Source organism: Schistocerca nitens, chromosome 4 (assembly GCF_023898315.1).
Source record: "Schistocerca nitens isolate TAMUIC-IGC-003100 chromosome 4, iqSchNite1.1, whole genome shotgun sequence".
NCBI classification, from domain to species: Eukaryota; Metazoa; Arthropoda; class Insecta; order Orthoptera; family Acrididae; genus Schistocerca; species Schistocerca nitens.
The window spans coordinates 425,440,971-425,461,467 of NC_064617.1; the positions used below are offsets into that span (position 1 = coordinate 425,440,971).

The 20,497-nt window shown below is 40.0% G+C and overlaps 1 protein-coding gene across 3 annotated transcripts in view; it reads left to right on the top strand.

Moving 5' to 3' along the window:
• LOC126253211 (beta-1,4-glucuronyltransferase 1-like) overlaps positions 1–19,292 on the top strand; it is a 49,886-nt gene extending 30,594 nt beyond the window's left edge. Inside the window, exons 2-3 of one of the 3 annotated variants that reach the window (XM_049954388.1) lie at positions 6,308–6,433; positions 18,706–19,292. In XM_049954388.1, coding sequence (XP_049810345.1) covers positions 6,308–6,433; positions 18,706–18,915 — 336 coding nt within the window. In that variant the 3' untranslated portion in view covers positions 18,916–19,292. The remainder of the gene's footprint in view (positions 1–6,307; positions 6,434–18,705) is intronic. The other 2 variants (XM_049954389.1, XM_049954390.1) reach the window with 2 other exon arrangements.
• Positions 19,293–20,497: the final 1,205 nt, after the last annotated feature.

Below are 20,497 nucleotides of genomic sequence, written 5' to 3' on the forward strand. Positions count from 1 at the left end.
AAACAGAGGCTTTTATATGGTCTATAACTGTAATGACAAGATAATGTTTCCTCCTTGACTCTATTAACAAAGTAAATATGGCTGTCTCTAGGTTTTGAATGGCAAACTGTTGCATTGATATAATTTGGGGTTATAACTTCTCATGTATATTATGTTTTTATTATTAAATGCAGAATTAATTGATAACAATAATCAGTTAGTAATAGTATTTAACATCCTGCAAACCACTCTGTTCATGGTATTCCTCTCCAGCAAACTGCAATTTGCCATTATTTTCTTGATGTCCTTCTAAGAATGAGCATGTCTTCCCCATATGTGTTTCCCAGATGCTCTCATTCAAATATCTTCTTTGGCCAATGTTGCTTTGGCATTGTCAACATACATCCATACGAACTTAACAATCTGCTTAGAATTTTGTTTACCACCTTTTCATTCCTATTAGTTTCATGTTAGTCTTTCTTTCAGTTCTTGATATTCCTGCAGTCCTTTGGAGTCATTTATATAGTTAAAAATTAAGTAAAAACAGAATAATGAAGCATATGAATAACTGTTGTCATATTCCTTTCATATTTGGTACCTTATTGTCCAGTGTGAAGAGTGACTGAAACTGTAGCAGATCACATATCAGAAAATAGATCTGAAACTGTAGCAGATCACATATCAGAAAATAGATAGGCATAGTGAGTGATCACAAAGGTGCTCAGGGGACAATCGTCCACATTTCCACAATATTGCAACAATGTACTTCATACACCAGTGTAAGCAATTGAAAATCATCTGAGAAATTAAGAGGAAGAAATCCATGTAAACAGGATAAGAAATTGAGTAGAAGAAATTCATAGGCTAGTTGGCAATGCAGAAGAAATTCAGTTAATTGCTTCAACATATTGCGTCCAATTTATTTTTTTATTTTTTTATTTTATTTTATTTTTTTAAAATGCTTCAGTGCTCAGATTATGCAGATTAATAGTTGAGAGAACAGCAATATACACAATGTTGAGTAAAAATCTTAAATTGATATATGAAATGTAGTGTGTGTGTGTATTTATGTGTGTGTGTGTGTGTGTGTGTGTGTGTGTGTAGAGAATTGGGTGACATATTGATTGAGCTATACATGCTGAGTCGGCACAACTAAAAGAAATTAATTTTCAGCTGTATTGTGTTTGTTGCATTTTGTTGGTGTACCATTGCATGCCTTCACCTCAAATGAAAGTAATCATCTGACAATCATCATTTTTGTATTACTGTTCATAAGTATTTCAGGAAGAAATAGTTTATGGTTTATTAAATGGTGTCAATACACATTTACATGATCTTTTACTTATTCAATTTGTAATTAATGGAAGGAGTAAAAGTAAAGACTGTATAGTTGGAGGCATTGACTCAACAGGCATATGAATGAGGCTGGGAATGTTGCTAAGATTTCAGATAAATTCTTCTTCATTGCTAGACATATGCTCCTGCACGACTATATTGTCCTGACCAGCAACATTGTACGTGCACTGCAGTTCTACTGGGATGAGAGTTAGTGTTAGGTGGATTGAGCAGTGGGGGATATGGAGTGGAAGTGGAAAGGAAAGTTGAATGGAACAATGGCTTCAGCTGAGAGGGAGAGGTGGCAAATTGACAAGATAAGATTGTGGCACCAATAAAATCTGTAGCACATGTAAGAGGAATTGTGTGTGATACACGTTGCCTTGGAGAAGTGGACTTGGGGGAGAAATCAAAGGAAGAGCCGCACTGGAGAAGAAGATGTGTATGTAGAATGAGTTTATTGGGGGCAGGGATCGAGGTGGGTGTAGGACCAGGCCTAGTGGGAGAATAAGAGGAATGCAGGATTGAAGAAAGTGTTACTAGGACAATTCTCATATCTACATAATTCAAGGAGCTGGTACGGAAGGGGAAGGATCCATATGGCATGATGGTCTTGAGTATCATGTTCTGCTACTGGGTGCTTGATTCTTCTTGTCCTCACAATTTGGGAGTGGCCATTCATTCAGTGCTGACAGCTATTTGATGGTCAGAACTACATAAAATGCTGTGCAGAAGTTACAGCAAAGCAGATATATGATATGACTGATTTCACAGGAGGTCCTTCCTGTGATATAATAGAATATGCCTGTGACAGCACTAGAGTGGAATGTGCTAGATGGTTACATTGGACAGGTGTCATATGTGGATCTTCCACAGCAGTATGACCCATGTCACGAGGTGTTGGAATTAGGTGTGGTTTAGGAATGGACTTGTCAATTTCGTAGACTGGATGGATGGGTGAATGCCAGTTTGGAAGTGTTGGGATGGATTGGGGATATGGGCTTCCTCATTTTCAGGTGCAATAATATGTAATTGTAGCACTGGGAAAGGATAGGGTTCAGTTTTTGTAGTCTGGGGTGATATTGGGTGATGATGAGAAGATGGGTGATTGGGGCGGGGGGGGGGGGGGATTGTGGCGGGGAGGGGTCTGGTGGGGGGGGGGGGGTGAGATTGTGGCGGGGAGGGGGCTTGTTGCTGGTTCTTGTGGATGATCAGATGTTTAGGGGCATGTGCGGATATGGCATGGGAAATCTGTTTGCAGACCAGGGAACAAGCATAGGCCAAAAACAGATTTCTTTTTCCACATGCACGTATACCACTAACCCTCCAGCCACTACCGTGAACCAGCTACAAAGGAACACACTCGCTGTCACTGAATATCATCCTGCATTGGAACAATGTGATCACATCCTTTGCTAGCTTTTCATACCTGAAACTGAGGAATATCCTGCACACAATCCTTCCTATCACTCCTAAAGTGGTATTTCATCAGCCACCCAACCCACAAAATATCTTAATCCATACCTATACCACCCCCCTCCCCCCCATGAACCATGGACCGTGCCGTTGGTGGGGAGGCTTGCGTGCCTCAGCGATACAGATAGCCGTACCATAGGTGCAACCACAACGGAGGGTTATCTGTTGAGAGGCCAGACAAACGTGTGGTTCCTGAAGAGGGGCAGCAGTCTTTTCAGTAGTTGCAAGGGCAACAGTCTGGATGATTGACTGATCTGGCCTTGTAACACTAACCAAAACGGCCTTGCTGTGCTGGTACTGCGAACGGCTGAAAGCAAGGGGAAACTACGGCCGTAATTTTTCCCGAGGGCATGCAGCTTTACTGTATGCATGGAGAGCTGCATCAAACCAGTCTCAGGACTGAAGATCACAACAACAATAACCTATACCACACTTTCCACACTTTCTCCCATCCCCTTGCCACACAGGCCATACCCCTGTAGAAAACCCAGGTGCAAGAAGAGTATAATGCTCCTACCCAATATATCCTACTCTAGGTCCATCACAGGCATATCTTATCCGGTGACTGACACAACATCTGTGAAAGAAGTCCTAACAGCTCAGCAGACTACCTGAATGAATGGCCACTGCCAAACGATGACCATGAGCAGAACACATTTCTAAGCATAACATCCTTGACATCAAAGGCTGCTTCATATTCCATGTCATCTGGACCCATACCCCCAGTACTAGCTTCTTTGATTATCTAGATGGAAATTGTCCTCACAATTCATACTGCAATCCTGCACTCCTCCTAGTCTCAATATCTCCTAGCCTCTGTCCCACACCAACCTCCACATCTGTCCCCATGAACCCATTTCAATCATGTTATGCTCACACCCTCTTCTCCACAGTCTCCCTTTTGCTCTATCCTGTCTCTCCCTCCCATTCCACTTTTTCGCATCACTATGCATCACACTCAACTACTCCAACCAATGATTACTTTTAGTACCTCCATTATTCATATTCCTCCAAGAGCTGCCCTATATCATTTTAGTTAATGATTACTTTGATGCTCTAAATAAACTGAATTCACCTTCAAGAATCACCGATAACTTAAAAATCCATTTGCAACTTTTGCTGAAATGAAATGAATGGATGATTTAAATGAAACCAATGAAGATGCAGTGGTGTTAGTGAGAATGGTTTAGGAAAGCAGAATCCACAACACACTATTAACGAAAATTTGTGCATGATCAAGACTCTTGAGCTCTTTTTCATGAACAGAAGAAGCAGGAAATTCTGGTTTGAGGCTTGGTCTATTCATTATTCATGACATATTCATATCTTTTTTCAAGTATATGGATTTAACACAGATGTAGATGTTGCAACATTTTAAGCTCTTACTTCACATTGTAGATGATTGGGGTTTAAATTCCCATTCAACCATCTGGACCCATACCCCCAGTACTAGCTTCTTTGATTATCTAGATGGAAATTGTCCTCACAATTCATACTGCAATCCTGCACTCCTCCTAGTCTCAATATTTCCTAGCCTCTGTCCCACACCAACCTCCACATCTGTCCCCATGAACCCATTTCAATCATGTTAGTTTTCTCTAGTATCCCTAAACCACTTAACATTAATGACAGGTTCCTTTAATAATGCCATGGCCCATTTCCTTCCATATTCTTGTTTAATCGGAGCTTGTGCCCCATCCCTAATGATATCATCATTGACAGGATGTCAAGCCAAAATCTTTCTTCCATTTCTATTTTGTTGTAGCACTAACATTTCTTTTGTAATTTATGTAGACCATACTTACCATAAGCTTCACTCATAGTCCTCTGGCCAGTAAAATGTCAAAGATACCTGTACTGCCAAACAACACTGTGGTCATAGCAGCAGAAAATTGATCTTTAAAACAGTGTGTGGTTTACACTCATAGTTTATACAAGATAATTAATTTTATGTTTTGTGGAAGTAATCATAGTGTGCTTTAGGAATTGTACACAGAATAAGACACAGGATTAGGATGGCTTGCATGCTACATCATTGTGTTGCGCTTATGCACTATTGATACAATCAGTGTAATGCTTATTAGTTTATAGTAAAAACTCACTGAGAGAAAATCATATTTTCTGTAAAATAAAGCTTATGTATTTATAAACAGATGAATTTTTCTGAGAGAATTTGATTATTGCTATTATCACCATGTCACAATAATATATTTGTAAAACTTATTTTTTGTAAATTGTAGAAGTTCAAGAACTATTTATCTTAATATCATCTGCAGCTGTTGTTGTTATCATGAGATGATCATTCTTATTTAGTATTTCGTTTCATTGCAATTGATGCTGCCTGAATAACACTTCACATGAGAAAAAAATGCAATATCTGTACAGAGTGCCAATGTTCCACAGCCACTTAGAGTTAACAACACTCTAATATGTTAATCTATCATTTGTGTACTACATGGTATTTCTCAAGCAGTTAAAATATGTGTAAAGGAAAGGATATGAGATGAGCATAAGCTTGTGCCGCAGAAACAGCCTCCCAGTACTCCAAGTAGCAGAGAAACTGAACACAAGTAATAGTGATAGCTTCCAAATTTTTAATTTTATCAGTGTTGTTTAGTTCAGACTCCTTTTCTCATTTGTTCTTATTTCGTAATTTAAGGCCCTGAGTGACTTAGTATTGCTTTCACGAAAAGTGTCACTTAAATGTACCTTTTGTACTATTATTACCTATAATCAAAAGAAGTAATTTCTGTTTCGGAAGCTCAAGTTTCATTGATATCTCTCCAGCTTGCTCTCAGCAAAAAGGGGAACCTGCAGACTTCCAGTACATGCAATCGCTAGCTCTTGTGTGAAACAGGAAGCCAATTCAGAAAACTTAAAATGACAAGGAGTCAGGATGTGTGGCTAGTACTTTCCTTTAGAAGCTGAAGTTCTTAGTACTGCCAGTGGAAACACTGTAGAAAATGTTAATTCTAGCTTTTGAAACTGAATGCTTCAGGAAAGGGCTTTTGGAACTGAATGCTTCTTCCAGAAAGAGATATGGATTAGACAGGGAGGTAGTAAATTGGAGAAGACCACTAAGGCCTCAGTTTGAGAGGGACATGCCTGTTCTGGGGATGAGGGCATCTCAGTTTCTCCTCACTACAGGTGGGTTCCTCTCAACTAACAGTCTAAGTAACCTTCTCATACCGTCCCCTCGCCAACACCAACCTTCCCCAAGCCAATTCCTCCTTCCTCCCTGAAGAAAGAACATCAGTTTGTTTTTGTCAACAGTATTAGGAAATCAGCTCCTAAAATTGAGTACTTCCCATACAATTTGTTTTCCTGTAATTTCTACTATTAAATTTGTTTTTCATTGTTGAATTGTACAGTGCATTTACTTATTTCCATTAGAATTAGTACATACTGGTAAAGTGCAATATGGTCTATCACATAACATTTTTATTTTTATTTTGTATCAAACTTTCAATTCTGAATATAATGGAACACATGTTTGAAGCCTTTATTTGTGTCACAGCCATTCCTCATCGTGCATCGTGAATATCCATATCATCGATGGGAACCCATCTACATTGGAACCAACAGTGAACCGCTTTATAGTGAGATACTGACATGGGAAGGTCAGCAAGACAAAATGACTCAGGTAGTAATGGACAGATGTTGCTCAGTAGAATATTAATTTCTGCTCCAAAGTTCAGTGGTTGCTACAAGTTAACACTAGAGAGGAACTTATTTTTTACCAGTGATGTACTTTGAACATTTACAGGTGGCATGAAGTCAATGTCAGAGTACCAGATGGGTAAATAACCCTGAGTATGAGGAAAGTATCACTTGAGTGCTATAATTTTATCATACAAAGACAGCATGTTCCAGAAGTAAGATGTGCATAACAACATTATGTTGATTCTTTTGTAATGTGCTGCTGCTTTCATTCAGTATGAAACAAAATGGATAACTGCATGAGTATTCATTTCAGTGTATCAAGTGTTATAATATTTTACCAACCATAAAGCTGACACGTTGAGATGCAGACAGACCTATTGAGATTTTGGCCAGATCCTTCTTCAGACAAGAAAGAAACACACACACACACACACACATTCACCAGCAGGAACACCTCACACACACGAATGCTATATCCGGCCACTCTGGCCAGACTTGTCTGGCCACAGAGAGCAGTTGTGTGTGTATGGAGGTGTGCCTGCTTGCGTGAATGTATGTATGTTTTCCTTTCTTTCTGAATAATGCTTTGGCTGAAGCTCAGGGTATAACAGTCTTTTTGTTGTGCTCGTCTGCAAATCAACATGTCACTTTTATGGTGTGTAGCACTGTATCCTTTTCATAATATTGTTGACATTCCAACCTGGAATTTCCATTGTTTGACATTGACAACTTAAATTGGTTAGAGAAAATTAAAGTTGGTTTTTTTACAAAGTGAAGTATATATTGGCAATGACAAGTGTAAAAAAAAAAGCTACACATTTCCACTGCCAACTTAATCATAAAATCTCGTATGTACTGACCTCAGCCTTTTTAGTTTTCTGATGCAGGCGCTCTCAAATACATCTTTAATATTTTTGCTTTGTGCAAAAGTTGCATTAATGGGAAAATTGTCTCCGTTTTGATTATTATGTCATTTACGTTAAGTGAGTGGTCTCTAAACTTTTTGAAGTACCTTCACCATATTGTGAGCAACAAGCTGACTTTGGCTACTTTTTACAAAATGCAATAATAATAAAATTTTATGTCATACCAAGGTAATACAACAGCTTTTTCTTAATAATGTTTGTGATTGTAAATAATTACTTATGCCAGATTTGTTCCTTTTCTTTCTCACATGATAGTGCTTAAAAGCTGCAGTGTATGCTATTTATTCTATGAGAAATAAGTTAAACTCTTGTTTGATTAATTATTTTGTCTGGCTGTGGGTGATGATATATTTACAGTACGCCTAAAATAAATTGTTAGTTGAAATCTTGAAATTGTTTCTCCCATCAAACTACACACAAACTGTCCCTCATTTCCAGTGAACCACAACAAAAAATACACAATTTCTTTGACTATTGCCGATTACATTTGGCAGCAACACAAGCTGTCCACATTAGCAGTTAATTGCCTGTTTGACTCAATCTTAACCCTTTGAGCCCATTGGTTTCTGCCACAACTACATCTACATCTACATACATACATACTCCGCAATCCACCATACGGTGTGTGGCAGAGGGTACCTCGTACCACAACTAGCATCTTCTCTTCCTGTTCCACTCCCAAACAGAACAAGGGAAAAGTGACTGCCTATATGCCTCTGTACAAGTCCTAATCTCTCTTATCTTATCTTTGTAGTCTTTCCGCGAAATATAAGTTGGCGACAGTAAAATTGTACTGCAGTGAGCCTCAAATGCTGGTTCTCTAAATTTCCTCAGCAGCGATTCACGAAAAGAACGCCTCCTTTCCTCCAGAGACTCCCACCCGAGTTCCTGAAGCATTTCCGTAGCACACGCATGATGATCAAACCTACCAGTAACAAATCTAGCGGCCTGCCTCTGAATTGCTTCTGTGTCCTCCCTCAATCCGACCTGATAGGGATCCCAAATGCTCGAGCAGTACTCAAGAATAAGTCATATTAGTGTTTTATAAGCGGTCTCCTTTACAGATAAACCACATCTTCCCAAAATTCTACCAATGAACCGAAGATGACTATCCACCTTCCCCACAACTGCCATTGCATGCTTGTCCCACTTCATATCGCTCTGCAATGTTACACACAAATATTTAATCGACGTGACTGGGTCAAGCGCTACACGACTAATGGAGTATTCAAACATTACAGGATTCTCTTTACTATTCATCTGCATTAATTTACATTTTTCTATATTTAGAGTTAGCTGCCATTCTTTACACCAATCACAAATCCTGTCCAAGTTATCTTGTATCCTCCTACAGTCACTCAATGACGACACCTTCCCGTACACCACAGCATCATCAGCAAACTGCCGCACATTGCTATCCACCCTGTCCAAAAGATCATTTATGTAGATAGAAAACAACAGCGGACCCACCACACTTCCCTGGGGCACTCCAGATGATACCCTCACCTCCGATGAACACTCACCATCGAGGACAACATACTGGGTTCTATTACTTAAGAAGTCTTCGAGCCACTCACATATTTGGGAACCAATCCCATATGCTCGTATCTTAGTTAGGAGTCTGCAGTGGGGCACTGAGTCAAACACTTTCTGGAAATCAAGGAATATGGCATCCGTCTGATACCCTTCATCCATGGTTTGCAAGAAATCATGTGAAAAAAGGGCGAGTTGCGTTTCTCAGGAGCGATGCTTTCTAAAGCCATGCTGATGCATGGACAGCAACTCACCATTTTATTAATTTAGTTTTGAGGTACCAGTGCCTTTAGCATGAAACACCATTTCTGCAAATGCCCTGAATCATGGCTCTCATAGCATCAGAGGTTTCTTGCTAAAGGCATTGGTACTTCAAAACAAAATGAATAAAATGGTATGTTGCGACAGAAATCACTGGGGATCAAAGGGTCAAACAAGGCAAACTGACAAGCATTGTGGAAAGACTGTAGTGTTATATACCACACATTAACTAACAAGTAATTCTAGTTAGATTGTAGTTGCACATTTTGGTACGTGTCATGTGACTGTATGGTATATCCTGTACAGTCTGTCAGGAACTAAAGTAACACACTGTTTGTACACTATATTGGTCTAAGTATTTTTTTTCTATTAATGTGTGAGTTCATCATCATCATCATCATCTTCTTCTTCTTCTTCTTCAAAAATATATGTCCATGATTTCTAATGTCATTTGCCTTCCATTTGATAATCATCTGGACCTATTCTTATGTCTTGGAATAGAACACATAACTACTTTGCTTTATTTACCATCCATTTACTTGGCCACATATCCCATCCTTTTCTCGTTATGTTGACTACAGCTATAATTACATCTTCCACACCTTTGTGTTCCCTGATATATTTGTTTGTTTTCTTGTCTTACTTAATAATTCCCAACATACATAACTCCGTTCCTTAATGACCAGCCTCCAGTTTATGAATAATCTTGTCTCACAACCATATACCAAAACTGGTAACACATACTGATTCTAACTTTCAGGCACATTTGAACTCTCACTTCAAGAATAAAGATGGTTCAGATATAATCCATTAACATGTATTTTTTCTTCGTTTTTGCCATTTAAGAATCTGAAAATGTCTTCTCGGGCTGCTAAGAGTAGCACTGGTGATAATGAACCTACAACAGATGTCTGGAAAGTAAGGTTACAAGATTTTTTATACAAATACAAATGCATATATTTCAAAGAGACACACAGGAACAGTAGCATAGGTATTACATGATTTTTCCACATAATCTCCATTTAAGTTAGTGAATTTTGTCAACCATGGGATGAGTTTGCTAATATCTGCGTCACAGATATCTCCCACCAACTCCTTAAACCACTTCCCCACTTTGATTTTCACCTCCTCATCATCAGCAAAGTGTTTTGCACCCACATATTTCTTCAACATAGGAAACAAATAATATGAACCTTCCTGACAGATTAAAACTGTGTCCCGGACTGAGACTCGAACTCGGGACCTTTGCCTTTCACGGGCAAGTGCTCTACTGACTGAGCTACCCAAGCACCCATCGGGTCGTGAGTCGTGCTTGGGTAGCTCAATCAGTAGAGCACTTGGCCGTGAAAGGCGTAGGTCCCGAGTTCGAGTCTCGATTCAGCTCACAGTTTTAATTTTCCAGGAAGTTTCATATCAGTGCACACTCGACTGCAGAGGTATAATTTCATTCTGGAAACAAATGATAGTTGCTAGGTGTGAGATTGGGACTTGAGTGGGGTGGTGGAAAAAATTTCCTACCAAATGAGGTCAACAACTCGTGTGGTCCTTAAGTGGAGTGCAGACTAGCATTGTCATGAAGGATGCATTCCGAAACATGGGTTTTTATGGCTCTGCAGAGTTCCTTGGGGTTCTCAATACCTTGCACAGTTGATTATTTCACCTCTCAGCAAGCATTCAATAAGCAGAATCCATTTTCTGTCCCAGAAAATTGGTTACCATGACTTTTTGAGCTATTTGCTGAGTTTTGAATTTTTTCGTTGAAGGGAAATGAGTGTGGCACCACTGCATTGATTGTCGCTTGTTCTCTGGGATATGATGGTAAATCCACATTTCATCACCCATCACTATGGAGTCAAAAAAAAAGTCTCTCAGTCACTTGCAAAATGATCAAGAAACTCTTACACGGCCTTGGCTCTGTAGATTTTGTGTTCTGCTGTAATCATCTTCAGAGCCCATCGTGCACACAACTTGTGGTACCCTAATCAATCATTCATGATTTCATGAACAACGGTTCGAGAAATTTCAGGGCACAGTTAGTGCAGGTGATGAGTGGTCACACAGTGATTAGAATGAATATGCTCATCTAGGTTTTGCATTAGTTCATCAGCCACCATGGATGGGCGTCCACTTCTCTCTTCATTGTGAATTTCTGTTTCCTGAAAGTGAAGTTCTGTTGCTGTGACGTAACCTCCTCCCCATACTCTGACATGATTTTGCAGCAATTTGTGGTGGTGCTGATGCCCTTGGCATTCAGGCAGCTCACAGTGCACACTTCACACTTGTCGGTGGATCCAGAGTAGTGTTCATCTTTATCTGTCATCACATTGAGAGTTGCAATGCTACTGATGACCATGACCACTTATTCATTTCAGTGTACACTACCATATACTGTTAAAAACTCAGTTTCCTGGTAGAGGTATGGACCTTGCAGTTTTACTTTCTGGATATCCCTTGTATGTGTCTGACTTCAATCTTCGAATTTCTCACTATCCTGATGAAGTCTAATGCAAGTTGTGACACTGATATATAAATTCTTCAGTATAGAGATGTGTAGTTTTTTTTAAATGTGTTTTGTCTTTTCCCTTACATGTGAAGTAAAACAATTACAGCATTGTTTAAGATTTGGGGAATCATCTTCCTCTGATGACATTCTGTAAAAATTCTCAGGTTTTCTCGAGGTGTTTGCTTTATCATGTGCTTTCAGGTGTTTAGCTTAGCTGTTGTTTCCATTCTTATGCACAATATTTCAATGAGTGAGTGGCTAAGTGGTCTTCTTCACATGCTGCAAGCAGCTATGAGTATTCACTGCCTGGACTCCACCCAGACTAATGTTACCTGAAAAACGGGCAGAACCTCAGGCTTGCCCTTGTTACTGATGTGGTGGCTACTATTCAGATGCCTATGATTTGTCTTAGGATGTTTGGCACAAGAGAAATAGCATCACCTCACTTCGTAATTTTTCTTGTGCTGAGTTGCTTTCTGTGTCATATACTACTGGCCATTAAAATTGCTACACCATGAAGATGACGTGCTACAGATGTGAATTTAACCGACAGGAAGAAGATGCTGTGATATGCAAATGGTTAGCTTTACAGAGCATTCACACAAGGTTGGCGCTGGTGGCGAGTCCTACAACGTACTGACATGAGAAAAGTTTCCAACCGATTTCCTCATACACAAACAGCAGTTGACCGGCGTTGCCTGGTGAAACGTTGTTGTGATGCCTCGTGTAAGGAGGAGAAATGCGTACCATCACATTTCCGACTTTGATAAAGATCAGATTATAGCCTATTGCGATTGCAGTTTATTGTATCGCGACATTGCTGCTCGCGTTGGTCGAGATCCAATGACTCTTAGCAGAATATGGAATTTTTGGGTTCTTAGGGACCGCTGTGCTGGATCCCAACGGTCTCGTATCACTAGCAGTCGAGATGACAGGCATCTTATCCTCATGGCTGTAACGGATTGTGCAGCCACGTCTTGATCCCTGAGTCAACAGATGGGGACGTTTGCAAGACAACAACCATCTGCATGAACAGTTTGACGACATTTGCAGCAGCATGGACTATCAGCTCAGAGACTATGGCTGCGGTTACCCTTGATGCTGCATCACAGACAGGAGCGCCTGCGATGGTGCACTCAACGATGAACCTGGGTGCACAAATGGCAAAACGTCATTTTTTCGGATGAATGCAGGTTCTGTTTACAGCATTATGATGGTTGCATCCGTGTTTGGCGAGATCGCGGTGAACGCACATTGGAAGCACGTATTCGTCATCCCCATACTGGCGCATCACCCGGTGTGATGGTATGGGGTGCCATTGGTTACCTCTTGTTCGCATTGACAGCACTTTGAACAGTGGACGTTACATTTCAGATGTGTTACGACCTGTGGCTCTACCCTTCATTCAATCCCTGCGAAAGCCTACATTTCAGCAGGATAATGCACGACCGCATGTTGCAGGTCCTGTACGGACCTTTCTGGATACAGAAAATGTTTGACTGCTTCCCTGGTCAGCACATTCTCCAGGTCTCTCACCAGTTGAAAATGTCTGGTTAATGGTGGCCGAGCAACTGGCTCGTCATAATATGCCAGTCACTACTCTTGATGACCTGTGGTATCATGTTGAAGCTGCATGGGCAGCTGTACCTGTACACGCCATCCAAGCTCTGTTTGACTCAATGCCCAGGTGTATCAAGGCCACTATTACGGCTAGAGGTGGTTGTTCTGGGTACTGATTTCTCTGGATCTATGCACCCAAATTGCATGTAATGTTATCACATGTCAGTTCTAGTATAATATATTTGTCCAATGAATACCCATTTATCGTCTGCATTTCTTCTTGGTGTAGCAATTTTAATGGCCAGTAGTGTAGTTTCGGTAGCAGAAAGCTATTGGACCATCACAATATGTTATGTCTCAAAAACTGTAACATAGCTGTAATATAGATTAGTATTTTGGATCATAATTATGACTATCTGCTGACCTGAGATGAATTATTGCAGAGAAGATAATATTTGCAACATTGTTTCCAGAACCGATCATGGCCCTTTGGTTCTCAGTCAAGTGGAAGGACTGAATAGAGACTTCGAAAGATCTGTGACAAGCTAGCTGTGACTTCCTGGACATGCATCATAGGTTTGAGAAGTGTTAGGTCATCCTAAATTGGTCATGTCTGCACTACACGTCAGAGGGTGTTCAGTTAACTGACAGTGTGAGGGATCCACACAAGGGTTCTTTTTTTCTTAGATTAGGTAACTCTCCATCCAATTCAGGTAATGATAGCTGTAGGAAACTCAAAAATATCAGTGTAAGATCAAAAGAAATGGCTGCCACAGGTGAGAATATTAAAATCCTAATGGTAAACTGCTGAAGCATTCGCAACGTAGTGCCAGAGTTTAAAATGCTCATGAAAAGCAGTGAAGCTCACACAATACTAGGTACAGAAAGCTAGTTGAAATTGATAGCAGTGAGATTTTTGGAGAAAATTAAAGTGTATATCAAAAGGATAGGCAAATGGGGAATGGAGGTGGTATATTTGTTGCAGTAGACAAGAAACTCAAATCCACTGAGGTAGAAATTGAAACTGCGTATGAGGTTTTCTGGGCAAGATTCAGTATCAGGGGTGGACATAAAATGATAATTTGATCCTTCTATCACCCACCAGACCCATATCCTGATGTAACCAAAAACTTCAGAGAAAACGTCAGTTCTCTTGTACGCAAAATCCCTAATCTTACTGTAATCATCGGTGGAGACCTTAATCATCCAAGAATCAACTGGGAAAATTACAGTTTAGTTAGTGGTAGACACGATAAGACATCCTGTGAAACTTTACTAAGTGTCTTCTCTGAAAACTACGTAAAACAGATTTTTAGGAACCCCTCTCATGATGGAAATACATTGAATGTCATGACAACTAATAGACCTGACCTCTTTGAGGATGCCCACATCGAAACTGGTATTGATGTGGTTGTGGCAAGACTAGTTTCCAAAGTACAAAGAACAACTAAAACAAGAAGAAAGATGTACATGTTCAGTAAACTAGGTAAAAAATCAGTAGTGTCATATCTCGGTGAGGAACTTGAAACTTTTAGCACAGAGCAGGAGCATAGGCTCAAGTTTAAAAGAATAATTGACTATGCACTGGGTAGATATTACCTGGTAGAACAGTTGATAATGGGAGGGAACCTCCACGATATACAGAAACTTCTAAAGAAACAGAGGTTACTGTGTAATAGGCATAAAACAAAGCGTAGGTCTGTAGGTAGAGAGATGCGTTTGGCTGTCAACAGAGCAATGCATGATGTCTTCAGTATTTATTATATTGTCAAGTGATCTTTCACAGAACCCAAAGAAATTCTTGTCATATGTAAAGGCTGTTAGTGGCACCAAAGTTAATGTCCATTCCCTAGTGAATGAAACAGGAACTGTAATTGAGGATAGCAAAGCAAAAGCTGAAATGCTTAACTCCACATCAAATGTTCCTTTACAAAGGAAAACCCAGGAGAACTGCCCAGTTTAAGCCTCTTACCACTGAAAAGCTGAATGAGATAAGTATCAGTGTCAGTGGTGTTGAGAGACAGCTGAAACAGTTAAAATTGAACAAAACTCCATGGCTTGATGGAATCCCTGTCAGATTCTATACTGAATTTGTGGCAGAGATAGCCCCTCTTCTAACTAAAATCTATTGTAGATCCCTTTAACAAAAAAATGTGCCCAGTTCTTGGAAAAAAGGCACAGGCCACACTCATCTACAAGAAAGGTATTAGAAGTGGTTAGTGTCCATTCCCTAGTGAATGAAACAGGAACTGTAATTGAGGATAGCAAAGCAAAAGCTGAAATGCTTAACTCCACATCAAATGTTCCTTTACAAAGGAAAACCCAGGAGAACTGCCCAGTTTAAGCCTCTTACCACTGAAAAGCTGAATGAGATAAGTATCAGTGTCAGTGGTGTTGAGAGACAGCTGAAACAGTTAAAATTGAACAAAACTCCATGGCTTGATGGAATCCCTGTCAGATTCTATACTGAATTTGTGGCAGAGATAGCCCCTCTTCTAACTAAAATCTATTGTAGATCCCTTTAACAAAAAAATGTGCCCAGTTCTTGAAAAAAAGGCACAGGCCACACTCATCTACAAGAAGGGTATTAGAAGTGGTTCAAAAAACTACCATCCAATATCGTTGTCATCAATTTGTTGTAAAATCTTAGAACATATTCTGAGCTCATACATAATGAGGTATCTTGAACAGAATGACCTCCTCAGTGTTAGCTAGCGTGGATTTCAAAAACATCGATCACGTGAAATCCAACTTGCACTTTTCTCACATGACATACTGAAACCTTTGGATCAAGGCAGTCAGGTAGATGCTGTATTTCTTTATTTCAAAATAGCATGTTATCTTGGATGAAAAGTAACTTTGGGTGTTGGGACACTTGCTGTTCATGTTGTGTATTAATAACCTTGCAGACAATATTAATAGTAAAATCAGGCTTTTTACAGATGATCTAGTTATCTATAATGAACTTCTCTCTGAAAGAAGCTACATAAAATTTCAGTCGGATAATGATATGATTTCAAAGTGGTTCAGAAACTGGCAGTTTGCTTTAAATGTTCAAAAATGTAAAATTTTACACTTCACAAAACAAAAAAGAATGTACACTCATGCTCATAAAGTAAGGATAACTGCAAAATGTGGTGCCACACAATGTGGCACTACACAAAACTGGCACTAATAGCATAGGGAACACACACGACACAGGTCTGTAAGTCCACGGTATTGGTGATAAGTTGGGAAAACTGTCCCTAAACACATGTGCTTCAAAACGCCACTGTTTCCTGCGCATGAACCCTGACATCAATATGGGATATGATCACCGTGCACATACAAAGGTCGCACAACGGGTTGGCATACTCTGGATCAGATGGTCGAGCAGCTGCTGGGGTATAGTTTCCCATCCTTGCACCAGTGCCTGTTGGAGCTCCTGAAGTGTTCTAGGGGTTTGAAGACGTGCAGCAATACGTTGACAGAGAGCATCCCAGACGTGCTCGATGGAGTTTAGGTCTGGAGAACAGGCAGGCCACTCCACATGCCTCATATTTTCTGTTTCAAGGTACTCCTCCACGATGGCAGCTCAGTGGAGCTGTGCTTTATCATCCACCAGGAGGAAGGTGGGACCCACTGCACTCCTGAAAAGGTAGACATACTGGTGCAAAATGACATCCCGATACACCTGACCTCTTACAGTTCTCTGTCAAAGACATGCAGGGGTGTACGTGCTCCCATCATAATCTCACCCCACACCATCAAACCACGACCTCCATACAGGTCTCTTTCAAGGACATTAATGGGTTGGTATCTGGTTCCTGGTTCACAGCAGATGAAAACCCAGGAAGAATCACTGTTCACACTATACCTGGACTCATCTGTGAACATAACCAGGGACCACTGTTCCAATGACCATGTACTGTGTTCTTGACACCAGGCTTTACAGGCTCTCCTGTGACCAGGGGTCAGTGGAATGCACCTAGCAGGTCTTTGGGCCAATAAACCACGTCTGTTCAGTCATCTGTAGACTGTGTGTCTGGAGACAACTGTTCCAGTGGCTGCGGTAAGGTTCTGAGCAAGTTTACCTGCAGTACTCCATGGCTGTCTGTGGGCACTGATGGTTAGATATCGGTCTTCTTGTGGTGTTGTACTCTGTGGACGTCCCGTACTGTAGCGCCTGAACACATTTGCTGTCTGCTGGAATCGTTGCCATAATCCCGAGATCACACTTTGTGGCACATGGAGGGTCCTTGCTACGTCCTGCTGTGTTTGACCAGGCTCCAGTCGCCTTAGTATTCTACCCCTCATAACGTCATCAATATGTGATCTTTGAGCCATTTTCAACACACAGTCACCATTAACACATCTGAAAACGTCTGCACATTTACTCGCTGCACCGTACTCTGCCATGCACCAACACACTTCTGTGTATGTGGAATGCTACCAGTGACACTGTGCGACAACCGCAGGTCAAATGCACCGTATGGTCATACCCCAAGGTGATTTAAACCCTCAAATTGCCCACCAGAGCATTGTTTCACCATGTACCAGCATTATCCTTAATTTATGAGCATGAGTTTAGTATCCTATGACTGTAATATCCATGAGTCATTGTTGGAATTGGCCAATTCATACAAATTACCTGGGTGTAACACTTTGTAGGGTTATGAAATGAATCATGACATAGGTTCAGTCATGGATAAAGCTGGTGGTAGACTTCAGTTTGTTGGTAGAATACTGGGCAAGTGCAATCAGTCTACAAAGGAGATTCTTACAAATCACTCATGCTATTAGTTCTAGAATACTGCTCAAGTGTGTGGGACCTGTACCAGATAGGACTAACAGCGGATGTTGAACTTATACAGAGAAGGGCAGCACAAATGGTCACAGGTTTGTTCAGTCCTTGGGAGAGTGTCTCAGAGATACTGAAGGAACTGAACTGTAAGACTCTTGAAGATAGATATAAACTATCCCAAGAAAGTCTATTAACAAAGTTTCAAGAACCAGCTGTAAATGATTGCTCTAGGAATATATTACAGCCCCCCTACACACCAGTCACATGGGGATCAGGAAGATAAGATTAGAATAATTACTGCATACAGAAGCATTCAAAGTGTCATTCTTCCAGTGCTCCATTTGTAAATGGAAGAGGAAGAAAAGTCTGACAATGAGATTCCATTGAAGATAACATGCTATGTCCTTGAGATGTCATTTGTTTGGCATTATTATGCATGACAGGAGTATGTTTCAACTGAGAATGTTTTGTAATTAATGACTTACTGCTTACTGTTTCTGGATCTTGCACTGTGTGTGGGGAGAGAGAGAGAGAGATAGAAGAGAGAGAGAGAGTGAGAGTGAGTGTGAGTAAGTGAGAGGGAATCTGCATAAAAAGGAGGGCATGTATTGCAGATATGCTGTATTTATTGTATTATATACAGATTGAGTCCCTTTTGCTTCTGATGTTTTATCTACTGTTGACAGATGGCTGAAATGTGCCTGATGCAGTATAACTTCGTAATACTTGACGGTGCATTCCTCGTACACACTCCAGGTGTGAAACATCGTAAAGATATCAGTCCAAATCAGACTTTATGGAGAAGGCCATATGAGTGGGAAAATATGAAGCGCTACAGGAACATTGCACAGACATTGCTGCAAAAATATACATCAAGGAGAAGCTGCAAAATCTGAACTGTTCATTTACTGATTTTGCTAAATGTATCCAAAATTTACACAGGAATGTGAGTAGGAAGCTCAGCTGGATATGACATATGTGGTATTGTTTTTCATTCTTGAAAACACTAGTATATTTTTATAATCAATATTCTTCCAGTATGATTGAAAATTCTGAAAACTTTTAGTGTTGGCTGTGAAACTTCAGTAATTATATTCATTTGTGTGGGTGTAAATGGAATATAGTTGTGTTTTAGTCATTTCAAATCTTCCACAATGTGTGAAGACATTAAACATCTCCATACTATAAACAGATTTCACTGATTAGAGAAAACTGTTGCATTGGTGTGTCTAATAGATCTTTTATTGTAATTTATTAACCACTTTTTATTGTGAAATTAAAAATAAAGAGAAATACTGAATAAAAAACTGAGCAAAAAAAGTTCTAATTCTCATCTACTCCTTGTCAAATATGTGAGAACATTCTGGAAAGAGCCACAGTGTTGAATACTATTAATTGTACACTGTTGCATCAAACCCTCTATATGAGAGCCATGTAAGAGAGTCCTGGCAGCTTTGGTAGCTGTTCGAGAAGATGCTTTTTGACCTCACAGGTTTTGAAAAACATCCTGGAACACTAGTCACTGTGCCTGGATTCATATTTTAGGATTATCTATGCTGGAGTTCATAAATGTTTCTGCTGACTCTCTGCTTGTTTTTTCTAGGAACGCAAATAAAGAGCTTCATATATTATATTTTTTAACTTTTATATTATTGGGTAATGGAGTGTATCTCATTTAAAAATTCCAGATTTCAGCCAACTTTAGCAAACTGACTATGATAAAAGAGCAGTCCTTGTTGATACATGATTTATCAGCACCTTAAATGTCCACCTTGATAGCTGTGGGGTCAGTGTAGCTTGAGCCAGCTGAAGGATCCCATTTTTGATTCCTGACCAGGTTGGGGACTTTCTCTGCTCAGGGACTGGGTGTTGTGTTGTCCTTATCATCATTTCGTCATCACCGACATGCAAATCGCCTAGATGGCGTCCACTAAAGACTTGCACCTGGTGGTGAGCTGCCACACGACAGAGAGAGAGAGAGAGAGAGCATGTTAAATAATTTATAGTCATGTGACAAATGTTTTCATCTGTCTATTAGACATTTCAGTTGTAAAAGTAAATTGGCTACCTTACAAGGCGAGGCTGTTTGGTATTTGAAAACAAAATCAGCCATATTAATCATGAAAGAAATATCAATGGGCATACAGGTCTGATCCTTGTAATGTGAAAATTATTAAAACATGTGAATATGTGTGTGTGTGTGTGTGTGTGTGTGTGTGTGTGTGTGTGTGTGTAAATAACTGCTAAAGTGGGATACTTTACAATACTTGATACACACAAGTGACTGAATGTATTGAGAAATGCATGGCAGTGAATAAAACACAGATACTTTTAGTAACTTAAATGAATCACATGTTGCGATCAACAACAGTTTCAAGATATGTTCTAGAAGTTCCTGGGAGTTGGAATCAAATGACTTGTAACTTTACTTTGGAGTGAACAGTATCAAATAATTGCATTACTAAATAGGTCAGAGTA